General features: G+C 46.6%; 8 protein-coding genes across 8 annotated transcripts; 5 read left to right on the top strand and 3 right to left on the bottom strand.

Moving 5' to 3' along the window:
- Nucleotides 1–20: 20 nt before the first annotated feature.
- F5147DRAFT_701251 (NADP-dependent oxidoreductase domain-containing protein) lies at nt 21–1,702 on the top strand. The gene is made up of 10 exons (XM_041437719.1): nt 21–63; nt 122–231; nt 287–391; nt 440–588; nt 643–755; nt 809–890; nt 955–1,049; nt 1,099–1,224; nt 1,280–1,332; nt 1,390–1,702. The coding sequence occupies exons 2-10, from the start codon at nt 201–203 to the stop codon at nt 1,578–1,580; spliced, it is 945 nt and encodes a 314-aa protein (XP_041291469.1). The 5' UTR covers nt 21–63; nt 122–200; the 3' UTR covers nt 1,581–1,702.
- A 1,266-nt stretch (nt 1,703–2,968) lies between these two features.
- F5147DRAFT_837892 (NADP-dependent oxidoreductase domain-containing protein) lies at nt 2,969–5,963 on the top strand (the record flags this gene model as incomplete). Its single annotated transcript, XM_041444109.1, has 10 exons — nt 2,969–3,244; nt 3,292–3,300; nt 3,351–3,390; nt 4,836–4,984; nt 5,032–5,144; nt 5,197–5,278; nt 5,332–5,426; nt 5,477–5,602; nt 5,657–5,709; nt 5,770–5,963. 10 exons carry the CDS (start codon nt 2,969–2,971, stop codon nt 5,961–5,963), a joined length of 1,137 nt encoding a protein of 378 aa, XP_041291468.1.
- Nucleotides 5,964–6,297: 334 nt separating this feature from the next.
- Nucleotides 6,298–7,338, top strand: F5147DRAFT_701245 (uncharacterized protein). Its single transcript, XM_041437718.1, has 4 exons — nt 6,298–6,671; nt 6,721–6,798; nt 6,857–6,916; nt 6,969–7,338. Exons 1-4 carry the CDS (start codon nt 6,329–6,331, stop codon nt 7,025–7,027), a joined length of 540 nt encoding a protein of 179 aa, XP_041291467.1. The 5' UTR covers nt 6,298–6,328; the 3' UTR covers nt 7,028–7,338.
- Nucleotides 7,339–9,604: 2,266 nt separating this feature from the next.
- On the bottom strand, nt 9,605–10,818 carry F5147DRAFT_232305 (uncharacterized protein). Its single transcript, XM_041428739.1, has 8 exons — nt 10,789–10,818; nt 10,662–10,744; nt 10,469–10,604; nt 10,365–10,412; nt 10,104–10,316; nt 9,949–10,053; nt 9,860–9,886; nt 9,605–9,808 (listed from the first exon to the last, which is right to left on the bottom strand). The coding sequence occupies exons 3-6, from the start codon at nt 10,531–10,533 to the stop codon at nt 10,017–10,019; spliced, it is 363 nt and encodes a 120-aa protein (XP_041291465.1). The 5' UTR covers nt 10,534–10,604; nt 10,662–10,744; nt 10,789–10,818; the 3' UTR covers nt 9,605–9,808; nt 9,860–9,886; nt 9,949–10,016.
- Nucleotides 9,737–10,014, bottom strand: F5147DRAFT_774967 (uncharacterized protein; the record flags this gene model as incomplete). Its single annotated transcript, XM_041441652.1, has 3 exons — nt 9,737–9,808; nt 9,860–9,886; nt 9,949–10,014. The coding sequence occupies 3 exons, from the start codon at nt 10,012–10,014 to the stop codon at nt 9,737–9,739; spliced, it is 165 nt and encodes a 54-aa protein (XP_041291466.1).
- A 463-nt stretch (nt 10,819–11,281) lies between the features above and the next one.
- F5147DRAFT_232371 (uncharacterized protein) lies at nt 11,282–12,763 on the top strand. The gene is made up of 9 exons (XM_041428741.1): nt 11,282–11,707; nt 11,755–11,763; nt 11,814–11,853; nt 11,909–11,937; nt 11,989–11,992; nt 12,045–12,166; nt 12,221–12,317; nt 12,369–12,631; nt 12,699–12,763. The coding sequence occupies exons 1-8, from the start codon at nt 11,453–11,455 to the stop codon at nt 12,551–12,553; spliced, it is 741 nt and encodes a 246-aa protein (XP_041291464.1). The 5' UTR covers nt 11,282–11,452; the 3' UTR covers nt 12,554–12,631; nt 12,699–12,763.
- A 2,396-nt stretch (nt 12,764–15,159) lies between these two features.
- Nucleotides 15,160–17,593, top strand: F5147DRAFT_837889 (pyridoxal phosphate-dependent transferase). The gene is made up of 6 exons (XM_041444108.1): nt 15,160–15,207; nt 15,266–15,796; nt 15,845–16,346; nt 16,401–16,640; nt 16,698–17,199; nt 17,250–17,593. The coding sequence occupies exons 2-6, from the start codon at nt 15,619–15,621 to the stop codon at nt 17,346–17,348; spliced, it is 1,521 nt and encodes a 506-aa protein (XP_041291463.1). The 5' UTR covers nt 15,160–15,207; nt 15,266–15,618; the 3' UTR covers nt 17,349–17,593.
- Nucleotides 17,594–17,883: 290 nt separating this feature from the next.
- F5147DRAFT_701210 (chaperonin 10-like protein) lies at nt 17,884–19,468 on the bottom strand. Its single transcript, XM_041437717.1, has 4 exons — nt 19,009–19,468; nt 18,765–18,952; nt 18,560–18,711; nt 17,884–18,506 (listed from the first exon to the last, which is right to left on the bottom strand). Exons 1-4 carry the CDS (start codon nt 19,129–19,131, stop codon nt 17,962–17,964), a joined length of 1,008 nt encoding a protein of 335 aa, XP_041291462.1. The 5' UTR covers nt 19,132–19,468; the 3' UTR covers nt 17,884–17,961.
- Between the last annotated feature and the right edge of the window lie 115 nt (nt 19,469–19,583).

Genomic DNA, 19,583 nt, shown 5'->3' with positions numbered 1-19,583 from the left:
TCAGCGACTCAAATAGAACCATTTCTCAGATCCTTCGCGTGGAGCTAAGTGAGAATAGGTCATGTGAGTAATGTCTGCATTATGTTTTCGTCAATGGGCACAAGCCCTGTCACGGTCCCAGTGCCTTCTCACAGGTGACAACGGACAAGCGACTCAGAGTAATATCCTGCAAGGTTAGTCAATACGAGAACACGTTAATAATGCCTTGGGACTTGATCCCCTTGAACTCCGGTGTGTTCAACGATACAGTGACGCTCACATAAAGTCACTCAATATCATTGAGCAGGATATAGCATTCCGAGCCTCGCATATGGGACTGGAACGCTAGGAAGTGGCCAGTGGCCAATAGATCAGCTCACACAGGCCTTCGATACAGGATTCTATCATATTGGTGAGCACAACAGAAACTGACCGTCGCATCCCTGCCAATAGCAAGCAGATACCGCTCAGCTTTACGGAAATGAGGCCGAGGTTGGCATCACCATCGGCCAACTTGGGCTAGAGCGCTCCGACGTATTCATCACAACAAAGTTCTCTGGCTCCAATGGACTCGATATCCCGACTTCAATTCGAAATAGTCTGGAATACGTGCGTAGCAGTCATGTATTGTATGTGTGGGAAGACGTCGATTAACAATCACAGTTGAACACTTCTTACGTCGATCTGTACCTCATTCATAACCCGGATATAGCTGTGCCAGACATACCAACTGTTTGGTCTCAAATGGAAAAAGTCCAAGAAGCAGGTCTCGCCAGGTAGTTATCTGTGCTTGCAATTCATCGAATTCGGAAGCTGACACCGACCGCAGGAGCATTGGCGTGAGCAACTTCAATGAGAAGCAGCTAGAGATTCTGCTGTCGTCCGCAAAGATCAAGCCAGCTGCTAATCAAGTAAGTAAATGGACCGATTACGAGCAGTTACCAAAATTCAAGGCGCGGCCGCTCCATTATGTAGATTTACCTGCATCCCTACAATTACCAGCAACAATCTCCCACTTTGGAGTACGCCGCTACATACGATATCGTGATCGAGGCATACGGTGCTTTAACGTGCGATGATTTCCAAGATTATTTGAAAGCCTATTCATGATATTTGAAGGCCTGTCACAAGCGAGCCAGGAGGTCCAGTGGACGCCCCTTTAAACGAGATCGCTACGAGGCTTAGAGCTACTACTGACCAGGTGCTCCTTGCATGGATCAAGGCAAAAGGTGCAGTCGTGGTGACGTGTGTCTTTATGAATCGGTTGAGGAGTGACGTTGTTGACGTCGAAACCCGGCAGTACCAGCTCTAAAAAAGCGCGTCTTCTAAGTTACCTCTCCGCTGGAAATCTTGGCGAGTTACTTTATTGCAAATGACAGACCATGTTGCAGGTCTGATGCATTACGACAGAACTATCTGCAGAGGACGTCAAGAGAATTGATATTGCGGGCGCTATCGGTGAGAAAGGAATCACGGTCAGACATGGGCTGCGTAAACTCGGGGTGGGCGTTTTGTTTGGGATTCTGATCTTGGTTGCCTGCAGCTATTTCAAAGGTCGAGGCAAGCGGAGCAACGTTGTAGAGGTGCTGGAGAGAAATTGACCATCATGATATATGTAAGATCAGTATATATTTATGTCTTTTCTCCTACCCGATGAAGGTCGCCTTCGGATCCCCTCCGCTGCAATAAGCATCGCGATCGCGATGACGGCCATTGTATGAACCCTCAAGGTTCAAGTGTTTTGTAGACACCGTTCAAGGGTACGGAAATGATCGAGGTGAATGTTGCTCTTCACAGAAGCAACAAATTACTCTGTTCTCCACATCCCTACTGCGAATCCGATCAGAAACAGCCCCTCGGTACCGGACATCCTGACGCCCGTGGGCAGAATTGGTGAAAGTGGTGAAGGAGTGACTGTTAACTTTAAGCATATTACGACAAACCTCATTTGCTGTTTTAGCTTCAGGCTAGTGCAATGTGCTGCACATAATAAGTACTTGCCAGACTGCCAGTGCATGTCAGTTTGATGTCAGTAGCGTTCAATTTGAAGTTAACCTTAGCGAAAATGTTAAAATTTTGGTTAATTCGGATTCAGATTCGGAAATGGCTCTCAGGGCCCTGACTGAGACGGTCACATATGATCCAGCGCAGCCGTACATGCATAGTCCTTTCGCAACAAGAAGAGAAATCCTCAATGCAACCTTAATGTAAACACGTACGGTGATCACAATTTGAATCACTGCCCATGTGATTTTCCTTCAGCGACAGACACTGCCTGCAACAAAGTGCGGCGCCGATAATCTTTCCTGGTGACTAGTATTTTTCCTTCTCTCCATAGGCGCCTTCCTGGTTATTTTCCACTACTCACAAGTCGGTGATTTATTGAGAGCACTTGTACTTGGTCACGGTCGCGAGTCATTATGCTACAATGATCGATCGAGTCTGGTGCTGGAAAGGCCTTTGATCCAGCACTCTTGAAAGCACTTTTTGCCTCATGTTTCTACACAGGCGCCTTTGAGAATCTCTACATGTCGTGTTGCCCTTGCACTTGCGTGCGTGTTATGGTGGCCTCGGTGAGCAAAATTATACCACTTCTATCTTACGCGACCCTAACTTATGTTGCCAGCATGTTTAGAGTGCCCTAGCTGCGGCCTCTGCGTAATGGGGATCAGCCTTTATCTGCAACCTAGCCTCAAGCGATTTGAGCACTGTGGTTATGGTTCTGTGAACTTAACTGTCTTGAAATGGATAAGACTTTCATACATCTAGTATTCACAATGTGAGCTTTTATTTTATAGAACACTGCGTATGTATATATCATTCCAGCGTCCGAGGCTGTCAACGAAGATTACCCGCAATCTTTGCGTTCTCCTCGCGGCTGTTCTGCTCTCGCTTCCGCGATTGTATCAGATCCTGGTAGGACCATCTCACATGCTGCCGAAGTATATATACATCCAACGCTGGTATACTATTCTTGGTCATTCTACCCATGGCTACGACAACCCCCACTAGATCATCTAGTACCTCACCCCCTGAATCTCGTCCCACGTCCCTTGCGCGCCCAAGCATGAACAATGGCGAACCATGGCACGATGTTCTACCAGAAAATACTATTCTGCGCCTCTGCTATAAGGCGTTGTGCTTGATCGCTGTATCAAAGTCGACGGTTGATCACTGGCATTACCTCATAGAGCGTCCGATAAAGAAAGAATGGATCGCACACAAGGAAATGGTGGTAAATCGGTTTGAAAACATGAACATCACGGTAAGTATAGGCGGTATGCTCCTTCAGTCATTGAAACTTGTTTACAGGCGGGTCTGGTAAATTTTTGAAAAGCTGCTCGAGGAACGTGGCTGACCTCATTGAATAGGTATTGACTACAACTGCTGTTTTTGTATCTACTACACCTCGTAAGTCATTTTTATCTTGTTGGAAGCCTACAAAATCCTAATCTGCCGGTTATTCTTAGCATTTGACCCTCTTATGCCCTATGCAAGTGTGAGTACCTTTTGTTTGCCTTCCGTCGGCACTTGGAAACTCATAAGTTCTTCAAGCACGGTACATTTTCTCTTCGTGAGACTTCGTTATGTTGAAGTGTGCATAGGATCGTATATCCTTCAACTGTGCTCGTTTGTAGCTTCGTTGATCAGTTTGATGATTGGTACTTCTGTCCTCATCATCTATGACACTTGCTATGCAAATGAGCGGGTATTGAAAGTGCGTCTTTTACCTTCATATGCCTTTCAGAATTGAGTAACAGTAATTGCCAGTCGTTAATGGATTCTCGCTCGCGTCGCATATGTTGCCTTATACTGATGGCGTATCCGTCCCTGGCTCTGGCAGTTTCGACCTTGACTTTGATGACAGGTAAATTTGTATGCACGTCCCAGTTTTGAGTTGTTAATACCAACACCCTTTTAGCCTTCTTTATAGCTGGTTTCACATCCGACAAACTCTTCGTAAAAATTATGACTGCAACAACCTATTTGTCACTGATTTTCCTCGGCGCACTCGCGGTATATGTATTCAGCGACCGTATAAAGGAGTACGTGATTTTACATGTCACTCACTGGCTAGAAATTAATCTGGGTGTTGTGCTATCAGGATTGCTTCACACGAAGAAGAAAATAATCATACCACAGATATCCGTGATAGCGGAATTTCTCACGAGCACGTGCCTCCCATTCATCTTGCTTGATTCGAAAACTAATTTGAGTGTTAATGATCACAGAAAACCAGAGCATTCGGGCAGCCGTCAGGTCTAGGGGGAGGGTTGTGCCATTAGCTGGTGGTATGAACGGATATGTTGCCGTCGATGTCTTATTTGTTAAGATGTTTGTGTTGCTTTGAACTAGTGCTTTGCATTGTTTTATGTACTCGGCAAGTGTTATATCTGACCAGCCCGGAATTGTGTACAGTAGTGCTGGAAAGAAAGCATTGACCATCAATGCATCATATATGATACGAATGAGATACTAAGATTAGCCTCAAGTGTATCTATTCATATCCTCCTCTTCTCACCCAAATGGGTGGAGGCTGGGCCTTTGCGATACAGTCGTCTCACATACAGCCTCTTAGTTGGCAACCATCCTACCCAAGCCTGATTAGCGGTATTGCAACTATGACTTGGGATCTTGTCACGCTGAATTCCGGTAAGTTCAAATGAGGTGGAATAATTCCTGTTCACTCAATGGCATCAGGTTACGTTATGCCGAGCATTGCTTATGGTACATGGACCCTTGGGAACGGGCAGGGTCCCATCGACCAGATCGCGCAAGCTTTCGACGCGCAATACTACCACATTGGCAAGCATCACTGAGCATTGCAGTTGTATGAAAGTCTGAGAATCTTGTAGACACCGCTCAGGGGTACAGAAATGAGGGTGAGGTGGGCATCGCTCTTCATGAAAGTGGTCTGTCGCGCGGAGATGTATTCATAACGACTAAATACTCTGGCTTCGACGGGCTGGATATTCCTACTGCGATCAGAAACAGCGTCAACAACGTGAGTGACTCAGCACGACCGGTTAGTCTAGATGCTAATGGTACCAGATCGGAACACCTTACGTAGACCTATACCTGATTCATAACCCACGCCTCGCGGTACCGGCCATCCCAACAGCGTGGGCGGAAATGGAGAAGGTGGTGGAGGATGGACTGGCAAAGTATGTTGCAACAACCTTATTTGCTATTTTGGCTCACCGCTAATGAACATAGGAGTATTGGTGTAAGTAACTTTGGTGTACAAGATTTGGAAATTCTGTTGGAGTCTGCGAAAATCAAACCTGCTGTGAACCAGGTAAGAGAACAACACGATGCAATTTGATCGCAGGGTTCTGACCTTCGAGAAAGATCCTTCTCCATCCCTATGTTTACTTGCAACAGGCGCCTATAGTGGAGTATGCTGCTGAACATGACATTGTCATTGAGGCGTACAGCGCCCTCCGGTGGGAAATTTGTATTGCATCACGCACACGCGACTGATGTGAGGATGCAGACCACTCACCAAGGAACCCAGTGGCCCGTTAGACGCTCCACTGAACGAGATCGCCACTCGACTTGGGGCAACTACAGATCAGGTGCTTCTCGCTTGGACAAAGGCTAAAGGCGCCGTTATCGTCACGTAGGTTCCACTTCGTTTTCCAATGTCGATCATCAAATCTTAATGCTCTTCTAGAACCAGCTCCAAGAAGACACGTTTAGAAGGCTATCAAGATGCAGGCGATATTGGTGAGTGCCATTTTGAGGAGTGATTTGGTAAGTCAGTGACCTTACATGTTTACATGGCAGAGCTTTCAAAAGAGGATATTGCTGCAATTGATGCTGCTGGAGCGTTGGGCGAAAAGCGAATCACCGTTAGAATAGGGCTGCGGAAGTTTGGTGTTGCGGTTCTAGTTGCGGTTGCGGTGTTGGGCCTTTGCAGTTATTTTAGAATCAGGATTGATAAATTGATATACTATTATGTTCGATCGCTCGCTCGCTAGGACATTTTATCTTTTCCACACAGACTAGTCCTGCTAATGAGTTGAGCACTGAAAGGCTAGCAGATGCATTGTGAGCGCGATGATCTGAACGTACATTTCATCAAAAGATACATAGACGCTTTCCGGAATTTTCCAGATTGACATGGACTGCCACAGCCACACTCTGTGATGTGCGACACACTTACTTGCATGATGCGTGCGCATGTGGTCATGGAGTCGGCACCGTAAAGTTTGCATGCAACTTCAATGAACATTGCCAGTGAATATTGATATTGAATGTCCGAATTCGGCATAGTTGTTGATCCAGAGTGGCTATGTTGTGTAGCATCAAATTGCCGCAGTAGCGCACCTTGCCAGCAACCATTATGTCTTTCAAGTTGATCTCCAGCCAGCCCAATACAAGCACTATGGACATGTATGGTCCTCCTACAACTCACGAGAAGAGAAGTCTTACATGTCAACACAACGACCACAATCTAAATTATCCGTGTGAATGCCCTTCAGCATCACATCGTGCCTGCCACAAATCGAGGCTGCGACGTATTATCCTTCCTATAGCGCTTTCCCTTCTCTCCATAGGCGCCTTTCTGATCATTTCCCATTGCTCGGAGATTGGTGATCTGTTAGAAGCCCTTGGACTTAATCACGGACATGTCAGTGGCGTTTTGGACAAGCGCCAAACCACTAGTAGCTTCACGAGCAAAAAATGTAGGGCAACAATGTCTTCGCTCATTGTTCTTTCTGACACTCACTTCAGTGTACCTAATTATTATTTTCGTCGGCCTTGTCCTCGTCCTGCTAGCCGCCGTAATGCTCAGTTTCTGGTGCTGCAAAGGTTGGCTTGAAGTTTGAACACTCTTCAAAGCGCTTATTGCCTCATGTTTATTACGTAGGCGCCTTTGAGAATCCCCTATGTTGCCCGTGCTACTTGTGTGCATGTTGTGGTGGGCTCGGTAAGCAGAACTATTCCACTTCCATTGCAACAACCCTGACTTGTGTTACCAGCATGTTTGGAGTGTATTGGCTGTGGCCTCTGCGCAGCTGGTATCGATGAAGCGCTATGATTAGACGCCACGCTAACCTGTCCAGCGATTTGAACCCTGGACTTTGTGGTTGTGATCCTGCGGGCTCATAATGGACAAATTAATGTTCTGTGTATACTTCCATACTTCTCGTATCTCATCATTGGCGAGCTTCCGTTTAAGGAACAATGTATGTGACATTCTAGTAACTGAAGCCGCTAATGAAGATTGCTTCGTGTACTCTGCTGCTCTACTCGCAGCCTACTTCCTGCCGCGTCTATCAGTCCCTATAGAACTGCCTATATGTCAGTGCTATATACATATGCATGCAACACTATGCTGCAATATTCTCAGTATCTGCCCATGTCTACGTATTCGACGACAGCCTCCACCACTAACCTTCTCCATGACTCCAAATGGTGTGCTTTGCCAAGAAATGCTGTTGGTCGTCTCTGCTTTAAGGCGTTGTGTATAGTCGCTATATCGAAGTCGTCAGTCGAACACTGGGAAGAGCTCAGAAAAAATCCTACAGACGAGAAATGGGAGAAGCATAAAAAAATGGTGTTGAAGCGGTTTGAAAACATGAACATCACAGTAAGCGTCCGTCGTATGTCCCTTCCGTTACCCAAACTTGTATACAGGCTGGTCTGGTAAAAAAAACTGTGAATAAGGTGCTGGAGGATTGTGGCTGACTTCGTTGCATAGGTCTTAACGTCAAGTGCTGTTTTTATATCCACCCCTCCTCGCAAGTCATTCTTGTCTTGTAGGAAGACTACGAAAATCTAACCTACCTATATTTTTCAGCAATCCAATCTCTTCCCTACGAAAATGTAAGCATATCTCCTTTCTTATCATGCCCGTATGTCGAAACTGACAAGTTTTTCAGCATGGTAGAGTTCCTCCCCTGACCACTTCGTTGTGCTAACGTGTGCCCAGGGTCATATACCCTCGAGATTTTCTCTTTTGTAGCTGCGTTGATCAGTTTGATCGTTGGTACTTTTGTCGTCATCATCTACGACCCTTGCTATGCACACGAAGACATATTGGGAGTGCGTCATTTGCCTTCCTTCATACAGCTTCAGGCTTGAGTAATAGCAACTATCAGTCGTTCAAGAAATCCCGCACGCGCCTTATATGCTGCCTTGTAGTGATGGCGTTTCCTTCACTGGCTCTGGTACTCTCGACAGCGACTTTAATGATAGGTTTGTGTGTCCGCGTTTGGTTTCAAGTCGCCTTTCTCAAAACCTGTTCAGCCATATTTATTGCAGGCTTCGCATCTGACAAAGTCTTCGTGAAATCCCTGATTGCAGCAATCTGTGGAACGGTCCTTCTCCTTATAATCCTCGCAATATACGTATTCATAGCTCACATGAAAAAGTATGTGCTCTCAGATATCACCTAACAACCAGAAATTAATTTGGGCCCTATTAGTGCTGCCCATAGCAATGCCGATGCCATGCCAGCCTAGGAGCAAGCCTGAGGCACTGGCAAGCTGCCAGTCTAGAAGAAGGATCACCTCATTAGCTAGCAGTATAGATGGTCACGTTGCTGTTGATGGCTCATTTGTTATGTTGTTGATTTTACCAGCGCCTCGCATTGTCTACTACTCGAGAAATTCATACACTTTGCAGTGCGCGGGGACAGTTGTATCCAGTAGCTGCGACACAGTATTTTGTTGATCGCGAACCACCATTTCTATCACTCTTATCATAATGGGTTGATAGTTTCTGTTCGCTACGATAGTCACCCAGAGTCTAGTGAAGTGAATCTACATTAATGCCGGCCTACTATGACGTCAGTCTTGACATAGCCTGAGCACACGGCGGTCATAGTAGGCTACATTTACTGTTGCCATAATATCAGTTATATCACCACAGCATCATGCTTATCACTCTATTTACTGGTGAGGATGACGCAATGTACTAATGAAGCTATCCTATTGAACGCCCGGAAATACAGCACCACCCGGCGAGAACTTCAAAGCTGATATAGACCCTGCCAGTGTGCATTTGAAGTTGTATAAAACTCTGGTCGAAGGTTATGGATAGCGCAGGAGAATATTTTGGTAAACAAATTAATCTTGAAAGCGTGATCATGGCCGTTTTGTGGCCTTTTCTTGCAGGTTTCAAGCCAACCTATATCATAATAGATTCTGCAGCCTTTTGACAATGATCATGACCCTAACCTCGAGAAAAATCCACGGTACGAGATTTATTCAGCCCTACCCGCTCTCGCAGGTGCCGTCTTGATAACAGCGACAACGCTGCTAAATTACAATGAGTTCCTCCTGTGATGTGGTTGAGGAGCTTGCTGAAAATTACGTGGAATGATAAACACACGGGCCATCAATATTTCAATGCGCGATGATCAACGTTCAACGTTCAACCTGGATCATCAGGCCCAGTGAAAATCGATCGGACGCCCTCGCACGGAGAACAACGGAAATCGACGGAACCTGAACAGCTGGATGTCCGTATATGAGCATCGACAAATGGCGTGTTCCGTCGATACTCAGACGACCGGTAGCGACGCTGATTGACGCCAGTATACAAAACATCGAGTAGTTATATTTCCGTAGATTTGAATGGATGTTGCTTCTCAGATTGTATCGACGCAAAATGACGGAAAACAATGCATTTAGACTGCAACAAAACAACGAGAAAACACTATAAAAATAGGCTACCCGCCCGCCCATTCGCACCAGCTCCTCCGTCCTACTACCCACCCCTGCTCACGATACCCAGCGCCTAGCTAATGCAACGTGCCACCAGATAATTTCGCGAGAACGTCGACTGTGTTCGCAGTCCACACACTGTCGGCAACCTAAACAAAAGACACGAATAAGTGCACAGCAGAAATAGGATCGGTACTTACCAGATTCGAAGCCTCGATGTCGTAGCTCTGCAGTAGTAGGTATTACAATTAGTAGACTAGAACACGATAAGAAGAATGAAAAAAGATACCGCTTGACGGGTCTTCTCGAGCGAGTCCCAATATACCTTGAAGTCTTGCGAGGATCCGTTCGGCATTACTATAGCTGCTTCAGCCAGCGATGAGCGCAAAGATTTCTAAGGAAAATGTTGCGTTATCGGAAAACAGAACAAGGTGCTACACTCACCTCAGGCCGTTCTTGGTGGCAGCCGGACGGAATCTCTTGGTATTTATAGGTGCGGCGACGACAGCACGAATGGCAGGCGCTGAAGAAGTCGAAGTGGTGTCATGAATCGGAGGTGATAGCATTGCCATCGTGGTGGTAGATCTACGATTCGATGTTTGGGGCCGTTTCATGGAGTCTTCACGTTTCTGCTTCAAAAGTTTCATGGCGCCTTTGCTGCAAACTGGTTAGCGAAGGCAAAAAGTTCGTAACTAGTAGACTTGCAATGGATCTTCGAAAGTTATAGAATGTGCTGCGGGAATGATGACAGACCTTTCGACATATAAATGAGTGAGTAGGAGTGACTAGAATACAATGAATTCACTTGCCTGGCCGTGGTACTAGTATGCGGTGTCGTTAGGGTGAAAAAATGCACTAGTATGGCACGAGACATGTCAAGACCATTAGCTGTTCATTTCGAGCTTGTTACTAGAGGATTGGGTTGAATGAATGATTATATGCGCTCTGTTTTGAATGTATTTATCTTTGCGGAGTACAACACAACCAAGGCAACGAACTCACATCATTTGACAAGAAAAATCTCTGTTTGTCCAGGAGATCTGCGGCTGTGGTGTAGTAGAAAAAGCGAGATTGTGTTGAGATGGCTGTCGATTGTAGTGAATTCGAAAAGTAAGACACTGACACCCACCAGGCTGGAGACATTGGCAGAAAAATGCCAGAAGAGCGGGCGTGCTGTGTTACCGCGAGTGAGATGATACTAGCAGTGATGGGAGAGGAGAAGAGTTTCGTTGAAACTCCAAGTCACAAGACATGAGTATATACGAGCGAGTTGAAACATTGAAGTTGGATTTCGCGCACGGACCATTTGCTGCGGAACACTGCTCGACAAGATGTGCACTTTGAGTTGAACATGCTGAACTGTACGAGGGATTTCTTGCAGCATTGAGCATGTACTGCTCAAATCGTACACATGTTGTTCAACGTTTGTGTGCACAAGTTGGATTTCCATCGATCTAGGTCTACCGACTACTCCAAACTTACAAATCCGTCGATCTCCGTGCGAGGGCGTCCGACCGATTTTCACTGGGCATCAGGGTGGGTACGTAATTACAAGTGTTTTATGGACCCGGTGGTTTACAGATTTTGTCCAAATACTTATCCGACCAAAACTTTCACAGATATTACGGGAAGTCACCTACTAGTATGTGAACCTCCCGTAATCGAAGCCGGCAAAGAAAGTTACCGGCACTCCCTGTTCTGCTTACTGTTTGCTGGCTTCCGCGTGTCCCCCATGCTCTTGAAGTACTCATACGTGTAACGTAGATACTATTCTCCACGATTCCACTCATTCTATGACAGACGCCACTGTATCCCCAAGTGCGGCACCTGTTCCATCTCGAAGTCCTGAGTCGGATAAGACTCAGCCGTTATGGTATGATCCACCACGACATCCCTTTTGGTGTCTGTGCTTTAAGGCGTTGTGTATGATCGCTATATCGAAGCCATCGGTCGACCACTGGGATGACCTCATAAATGGTCAGAAAAAGGAGGAATGGGTAGAACATAAGAAAATGGTGACAGATCGATTAGGAAACATGAACGTCACGGTAAGTATCAGTAGTATGTTCCGTCAGTCATTGAAACTTATTTGCAGGCGGGTCTGGTACTGATATCATGAAAGGCTTAAGGAACGTGGTTGACTTCATTGAATAGGTTTTGACCACAAGTGCTGTTTTTATATCTACTCAACCTCGTAAGTACTCTTTGTCTTGTACGAAGTCTACAAAATTCTAATCTACTATTCTTAGCATTTCAACCTCTTATGCCCTACGCAAGCGTATGCACCTGTTCTATTTCCCCGGGATTTGAAAGCTAACAATTTTTTCAGCATGGTGAACTTCCGGATCCTCTTCTTCAAACTTCGTTGGGTTGACATATGCTCAGGGTCGTATATCCTTCAAGTTTCATCTTTTGTAGCTGCGTTGATCAGTTTGATGACTGGAACTTCTGTCCTCATCATCTATGATACTTGTTATGGAAATGCAGATATGAAACGGATATTGAAAGTGTGTCATTTGCCTTTCATACACTCTTCATGCTCGAGTAATAACAACCACCAGTCGTTAAAGCGATCCCGCCTGCGCCTCGTATGCTCCCTTATATTGATGGCCTATCCTTCCCTGGCTTTAGCAGTCTCAACACTGGCTTTACTGACAGGTTTGTGCGCACGTACTCATCTGAAGTCTGTAATATCAAAAATACTTTCAGCTGTCTTTATAGCTGGTTTCACTTCCGACAAGCTCTTTGTGAAAATTCTGACTGCAATAACATATTTAACATTGGTTTTTCTCGCTGTGCTCGCTATATATGTATTCAGCGCTCCTTGGGTTGAGTGCGTGCTGTTACATGTTGCTTACCAGACAAAAAATGATTTGGGTGCTATATCTCAGTAGCATGCACGATCCAGATCCTGCAGATAGTCATGATCGGCCCAGCTCTGAGCCAAGGGGTGATAGCGTGGTCTTTCACAGGTATGTGCCCCGTTAACCCTATCTTCATTAAAACACAAAGTTAAGTACTGATGAATCGTCATGATAGAGAAATAGAGTACTCGGGCAGCCGCATCAAGCCTCGGCGAGGGGAGCTCGTGTAGGGGATCACCCTGATAATATGGAAGGAAACTATTACTGTCAATGAGTCTCTCTGTTATGTTGCTTGTAATTTTGGTGCTCTGTTGAACTTGTACTAGTACTTTGTCGTTTCTCCTAGATCTGAGGCGCTAGCAGCTGCGTTCCTTGTTACTATATCACCACGTGCACATACGCATCACTTCATTTACATATGGCCTCCCTGTGAGCCGAGGCTCTGAGGATGATTCGGAGATAGTACCAGTGTGAGGCGTCCTTATATAACCACTAGCACCGTCCCCAGAGATCAATAGTGACTGGTCATTTTGATTGCAGAAACTGGCCCGGGGTTACGATTGGACCCACGTACCTGTGGCCCATCTGTATGATCGAAGATCTCTATTCCATTTCTTAGAGCGCCACACCATCATCGTTGAAAGTTATCTATTACGTTGTGCACGTTCCGTTGTCTGATGTTCTCATACACGTTTTCCGGCACTGCTAGTAGCTATAGTAAATGCATTAGGGCTTCGAGGATATCACCCCTTTATTCGTTTGGTGTAGTCTCCGTGATATGCGACATGGGAATATTACTTCATGAGCTCCCCGAGACCGTTTTGTTACCATCAGGACAGGCTCTTGCGAATGTGACGTTTCAAAATGCCCAAATATCCTTCTCACGGCGTGTCTGTACTCGATTGATCTTGACCCAATGACATAAAGATGTAACTACACGAAGACAGGCCAACAGGAGGTAGAGATTCTTACTAGTCTATCATGCAATTCAGCTCTGAGCTCCGTATGGCATTTACATACTATTGTTGTACATGTATTGCTCCCCAAACAGTTACAAAGCCAATTCGTTGAATGTGCCAGATGGTTATCAGACATGCAGAATCAGCTAGTTGACGTATACTGCGAAGTGAACTATGCGTACCTTGCAGGCCAGTTGTAATGTTAAAAATCCTACGCTGCTATAAGCAAATGACTTGTGCCGCAGAGGGACTTTGTGCGCCGCAAGCCATTACTAAGGCAGGCGTTATTGTTCCAATTGATAATTGGCGAATGTGCACAAGATGACCAAATGGATATTACGAGATAGTTTTAACACTAAGCCAGTAAGACGATTCAAATGCACATTGTGAAAGAGCCGGGTCTACACAGGGGTGTAAGGCTTGTTCTCACAGAATGGATGAACGTGCGGCGTCGACGGAGATCACCGCGAATGGCCCAAGACTTTGGGAGACTGAAAACCCCAGCGACAAGGACTGAACGTGGCGCAGATGATGAGACAATGCGGAATATGATAATAAATGGTACTATCACTCATCAGGGAATATGGATTGGAGCTATGCTATCCCAAGCAGCTGCCAACGTCTAAGCCTGTGGTGGGACCGCCATGGTATAAATTTAGTGTGGAAGTGGTTGAGCACATGAACCTGAAGCCTAAATTATAGGAGTAAGAGTGGAAGCTGCATGCCATTAGTGGCTAAGTGCCGACTAGGTCCATCTCTCGAACTTTGATTATGATGCACATATTCTCAGTACGCACTGTGCCGTAGTACCTGCGACTCCGTGCGAGTTTCCAGAGATGGGGTGGACAAACCAATTGTCCCTAGCCCCATCAGACCTTCTAGGAAATGTCAGCTACATTCAGATTGATAAGCCCACCCTGTTGCCGCCCTTGTGCTTTGACGTCTAGTTGGTTTGGATGGTGTACTAGAGGTAAAAGTTGATTACGACACGTGCGTGTGAGGTGCGATGTCGGACAGCATCAAGGGAACGCGATGCTCCGGATAACGATCTGATCAGTCCTACAATTTTGCAGACGTGGCATACAAATCTTTACAGGGGAAATTTTTTTTTGGACAGAAGTCAAAATGGAATGGTTGTGTCGCCCTCGATCCGTCACTGTTGACTCATTATTTGTCAGAATAATATTACTTTGAATCATCAACCTCCTACCTTGGTCAGCGTTAATGAACACCGTAATCGCACTGACGATTATCTGTATGAGCACCTCCTGCTCCTTAGGCTTCCTATCTTTGAGATATATTTCCTAGCCTCCCTGACTGTCGTTACAAGCCCCGAAGCTAGTCGCAGATCCGTAACCACCGGAAGCATTTGGACGAGCGCACTGAGTTCCTGAAGGTTTTGCTGCTTGCTACATAGACCGTCGCCAGGTGCCAGAAGGACTACGGAGTTGTAGCAACCTATAGTAGCACCCAGGCCGTTAGTACATTTGTTGGAATCGAGAGCATGTGGTGAGGATCGATGAAGCATAGCGTTAGCATGGTAGCCCGATCATCGATGCCACGGCGCCAGTGGATCGCTGTGGATCGCACCAGACTCCAATTGGACTCGACGCGATGTTTGCGGAGTTTAAATTAAAATATGGACTGGTTCATGCAAGTTCACCCCGGTTCACACTACTAATACTATAGTTGCGCAGTGCGTTACCGGTTACCCACCTCCGACAGGTGAGCGACCAATTGCAGACTAAATGTACTGCAAAATTTGATGAAACAAACTATTTAGCTAACTAAGTATCATTTCCGACTGGTCGCATAGTTTCTCCAAATGCTATACTCGTCGACAAGAGCCGCAAAGGGCGATTTCCACCCGCTCTGCGTTCATTTGGATTCCCAATAATGCGAATTGAGTTCAAGTGACTCAAGGAGGCTGAGGACTAGCCAAAGTCAGGGGCGCTGCAATTGTCTTGACGTGACGACTGGCATTGCAATCTTGGATTCGTCCTGATCGAGAAGTAATACCTAGCAGTGCCAGCGCGTCACGCCTGTATCCTTCAAAAGCAGACGGGAGAGGACGGGAAAACCCCGCAATTTAGCATATCTGTCCTTCGAATTTCAGCCTCTTACCTTGTGCACATAATGGTCTTCTTACCTTCAACTGCCTCTGCTGCTTCAGCAGTCGATGTCAGTCTCAAGCGTAGCCATGTCGACTATTCTCGCTATCTATCAGCGGAAGCCCGTTCCAGGCTCCCTAATCCAATTAAGTCCATCTGGAAAGCTGCTCAGGTCAAACCTGGCACCATCAATATGGGAAACGGTTTGTGAGTTGTCATCGAGGACGAACACACTGGCTAATTTAGTGCAGGTGATCCGCATCATACGTTGTATCCCATATCCGAGGTGAATTTTGTCGTTCCTTCCATTGACGAGCATGACCCCGTGCAATCATGGAGGTCTGGCACTGGAGAGCAAAATATCATTGCTTCATATAAGGACGAGCCCTGCGCTCTGAGCCTTCGTACCGCCTTTGCGTATGGTGCTGGTGCTGGTCTCAAGGATGTCCGCGATGCCCTTGCAGACCTCAACGACAGGATCCACTCTCCTCCCAATCACACCGTCTCGCTTAGCCTTGGCAATGCAGACGCGCTGACAAAATGCTTCCGTCTTCTCGGTGACCCAGGCGACTCTTTCCTCTGCGAAGAATTCACCTTTTCTGCTATGACCAATGCTGCTCTGCCCCTAGGCATTGAATGGGTCCCGATTCGGATGGATAACAATGGACTCGTTCCTTCAGATTTGGAACGAATTTTATCCAACTGGGATGAAGGAAAACAAGGTAAACGACCCCATGTGCTTTACACGATCCCGTACGTCATCGCCAGCTCTCAATTTATTCCGTACAGCTCACAATGCATATCCAGGTGCTCGCAGAACCCGACAGGAAGCACCCTTTCATTGGAAAGAAGGCAACAGATATATCAAATTGCACACGATTGGGATATCATCATCCTTGAGGATGATCCCTACTTTTTCCTCCAGTACGATCTTGGCGTGAGCCAGAGTACGATACAACAGTATGGACACACACGTGCCATGGCGGAAGTTCTCCCTCGGTCATTCCTGTCCATGGATTATGATGGACGCGTAATGCGCCTGGATAGGTAAGACCATTTCCTTTTTTCACTAGAGTCACAACTCTAATATGACTCTGAGTACAGTTTCAGTAAAATCGTTGCCCCCGGAATGCGGCTCGGCTGGGTCACGAGCAACAGCTACTTCGCAGATAAACTTGACATGCTGACGGACTCGTCCTCGCAACATCCACATGGCATGGGCCAAGCTTTCGTTGCCGAGTTGCTTGGCAGTAATGGTTGGGGCGTCGATGGCTTTATGAAGTGGATCTTATCGCTATGCAACGAATATCAACGTCGGAGGGATCTCTTCATGGATGTCTTCCGGCAGAAGGTTGCCACTTCCGGCTTCGCCACTGCGGAAGTACCACAATCTGGGATGTTTGTTTGGATCAAAATCAACCTTGAGCATCACGCACGGTTCTCGGCATCTCAGACCCCGACGGTCCCAGGCGGTCCGACGACAAACACCGCGGACCTCATGGACGAGCTGTTCCGGAAGCTACTAAACAACGGCTTGGTCATGATGCCAGCATCGACATTTGCCATCGCTGATCGCACGGGGATGATGGGAAGCCACATTAATGACGTAAGTTCTCGCATCATGCGCGTCGAATGCACACTCAAGAAACCATGTAGCGAGTGAACTTCTTCAGAGCAACGTTTGTTGGCACAGATGAAACGATTCGTAATGGTCTTACGACATTTGGCCGCACACTGGAGGAATTCTTCCTCTAGATCTTATACCGTCGACGCCAAGCCACTTGTTCCGTTTTAGGTTGCATGTATAAAGTGCTTGACTCTACTCGCTATTGTCATTTATCCTAATCTATTGCATGTTATGCATTGATATGTACATTGTGTGTATCGCATTAATTACTACATATGTACTACTAGTACACCCTACTTGCGCCTATTATTTATGTGACTTCTGTGGAATTTCGCATAGCAGCTTGATGGTGAATAGCGTCGCGACTTTGTTGGCAAATGTTCTGAAGCTTCTGGTACGGATCTCAGGCCCAGGTATCGCGTGTGCCATGACCAATAAGACGAGTCACTTCCAACAAGGTTCTGCGGATTGGCATTTCTATTAAACTTCGCAAGTTCGTGTGCCACGCGTCGTGACTTCGCTGAGGCTCGTGGGGTAGTTGTAGACTTCTGAAACGTCATAGCACACTGGAGGAATGTTCTTGCTCGTTTTAGATGCCGTTCCCCTCAATTGCCGCCTGGATCATCTTATTGAAGTCTTCTGGTTTACATCTCGGTTTAGTGATGAAATCGTGAATACGCTTGATAGATTAAATATCCATAACATCGAAGTAGCAGCACACAGCTACTGGTAATACTATGTTCAGGGAATAATCACTGAACGAACATGAGAAGCTCGAGTTAAAATCTCCTGCAGAGCACCCTTCACAGTGCCCATGTCCTTCATATCAACTTCGTTGACCTCCTTCGGTCCCTCTAGCAGCCCACTATCAATTTTCTTCGCAAGTTCGTCCAATACCTCCTTAACCTCCAACGGGCCAAGAATACTCGACAGCATGCCCTTTAACGTAAGGGCCTTTGTATAAAACGTCCGCATGCTGATCGGGAACAATCCGTCCTTTGCATGGACAGCCATAACCACAACACGACCGGTGCCATTCGGAGTCATCGTGAAAAGCGCGTCGTTGAATGGCTGGTCGTAGCCGGCGCAGTCTAGTAAAACGTCGATTTTGTTCTGCAGTCCTGCTTTGGCGATGGCTTCGCGGATGGCGTTTTTAGAGCCTATTTCGATGGGCGTGATGTATGATGGGGGAGTCACTTTGGCGAGCGAGGTGTACGTGCCGAATATGCGTGCCCCGCGCTCGTTGCAGAGCTGGGCTGCTGCGGAGCCAATGCCGCCTCGAGCACCTAGAGGATTTGGTTAGGGATGATGAATAGAGTATATCAAGTGATGTATGTACCGATGATAATAACATTGTCTCCTTCCTTGACGTGTGCAAGAGTGTCAACTGTAATCCAGGCACATAACCACGGTAGAGTCATGCTGCCAGCCCTGGAGTGGTCGAGAGATGTTGGCTTCCGGCTCAATGCAGCGACAGGGACAGTAACATATCTGAAGAAGAGTATGTCAGGAAAACAAGAGACAAATGCATGTAGAACACATACTGCGAAAACGTTCCATCTGAAGTGAAGCCCCTCTCGCTTCCTGTTCCCCACACCTCTGCTCCAATCCATTCTTGACTGGAGGCCCCAGACGCGTCCAGCGCTTCAACGACTTCCCCCGAGAAATCTCTGCCAGGAATGCGGGGGGTGGTCACAAAAGGAAGCATGCCTAGGATGCCTGCAGCATCGGACTGATGATGGATCAGAATACTGTTGCAGTATGATGCGACCCAAGTTGTAGGCTTACCCCGTTGATACCGGCAGCTCTGACACGTACGAGAGCCTCGCCGGGACGTAATATGGGTTTATCAATGTTAACCAGAGACAATCCATCCAAGGAGCCAGTCTTCTCGAACTTGAGAGCTTGCATTGTGAATTTACGACTAGATCCGGAAAGAAGTAAACGTTAAACAAGAAATGATTAAAGCAGCAGTTGAAAAGCAAGCCGAGCGCAACCAACTCACTGGAGGCAATAACCAATACGCCTTGACTCGGAAGACACGGAGGGATTGATAAGACGAGATATGATGCGGTTCGTGAACCGCTGGAGTTGATAAGTCATCAGCGCAACGATAATAACATTGCCTCCGGTGATACAGGGTCTATGGAGCTCTATATGGAGCAGTTTAGACTAGCGTTGCGTTTCAACACACCGCTTCACCACTTTCAAATGCCAAGAGTTGATGCTGTTACGCTCTCGACGCAACTATATACTAACTATAATCCGGAAATTAGTTCGGACCGGCCTCGAATGACCGATCTCCCCTTACATAAACGATCTTATCCATACATGACTTGGGCAAGTCCCTACCCTCGTAGTTA

The sequence above is a fragment of the Suillus discolor genome (assembly GCF_016758755.1).
Source record: "Suillus discolor strain FC423 chromosome Unknown F5147scaffold_36, whole genome shotgun sequence".
Lineage (NCBI taxonomy): Eukaryota > Fungi > Basidiomycota > Agaricomycetes > Boletales > Suillaceae > Suillus > Suillus discolor.
This window is presented reverse-complemented; position numbering and strand designations above follow the sequence as displayed.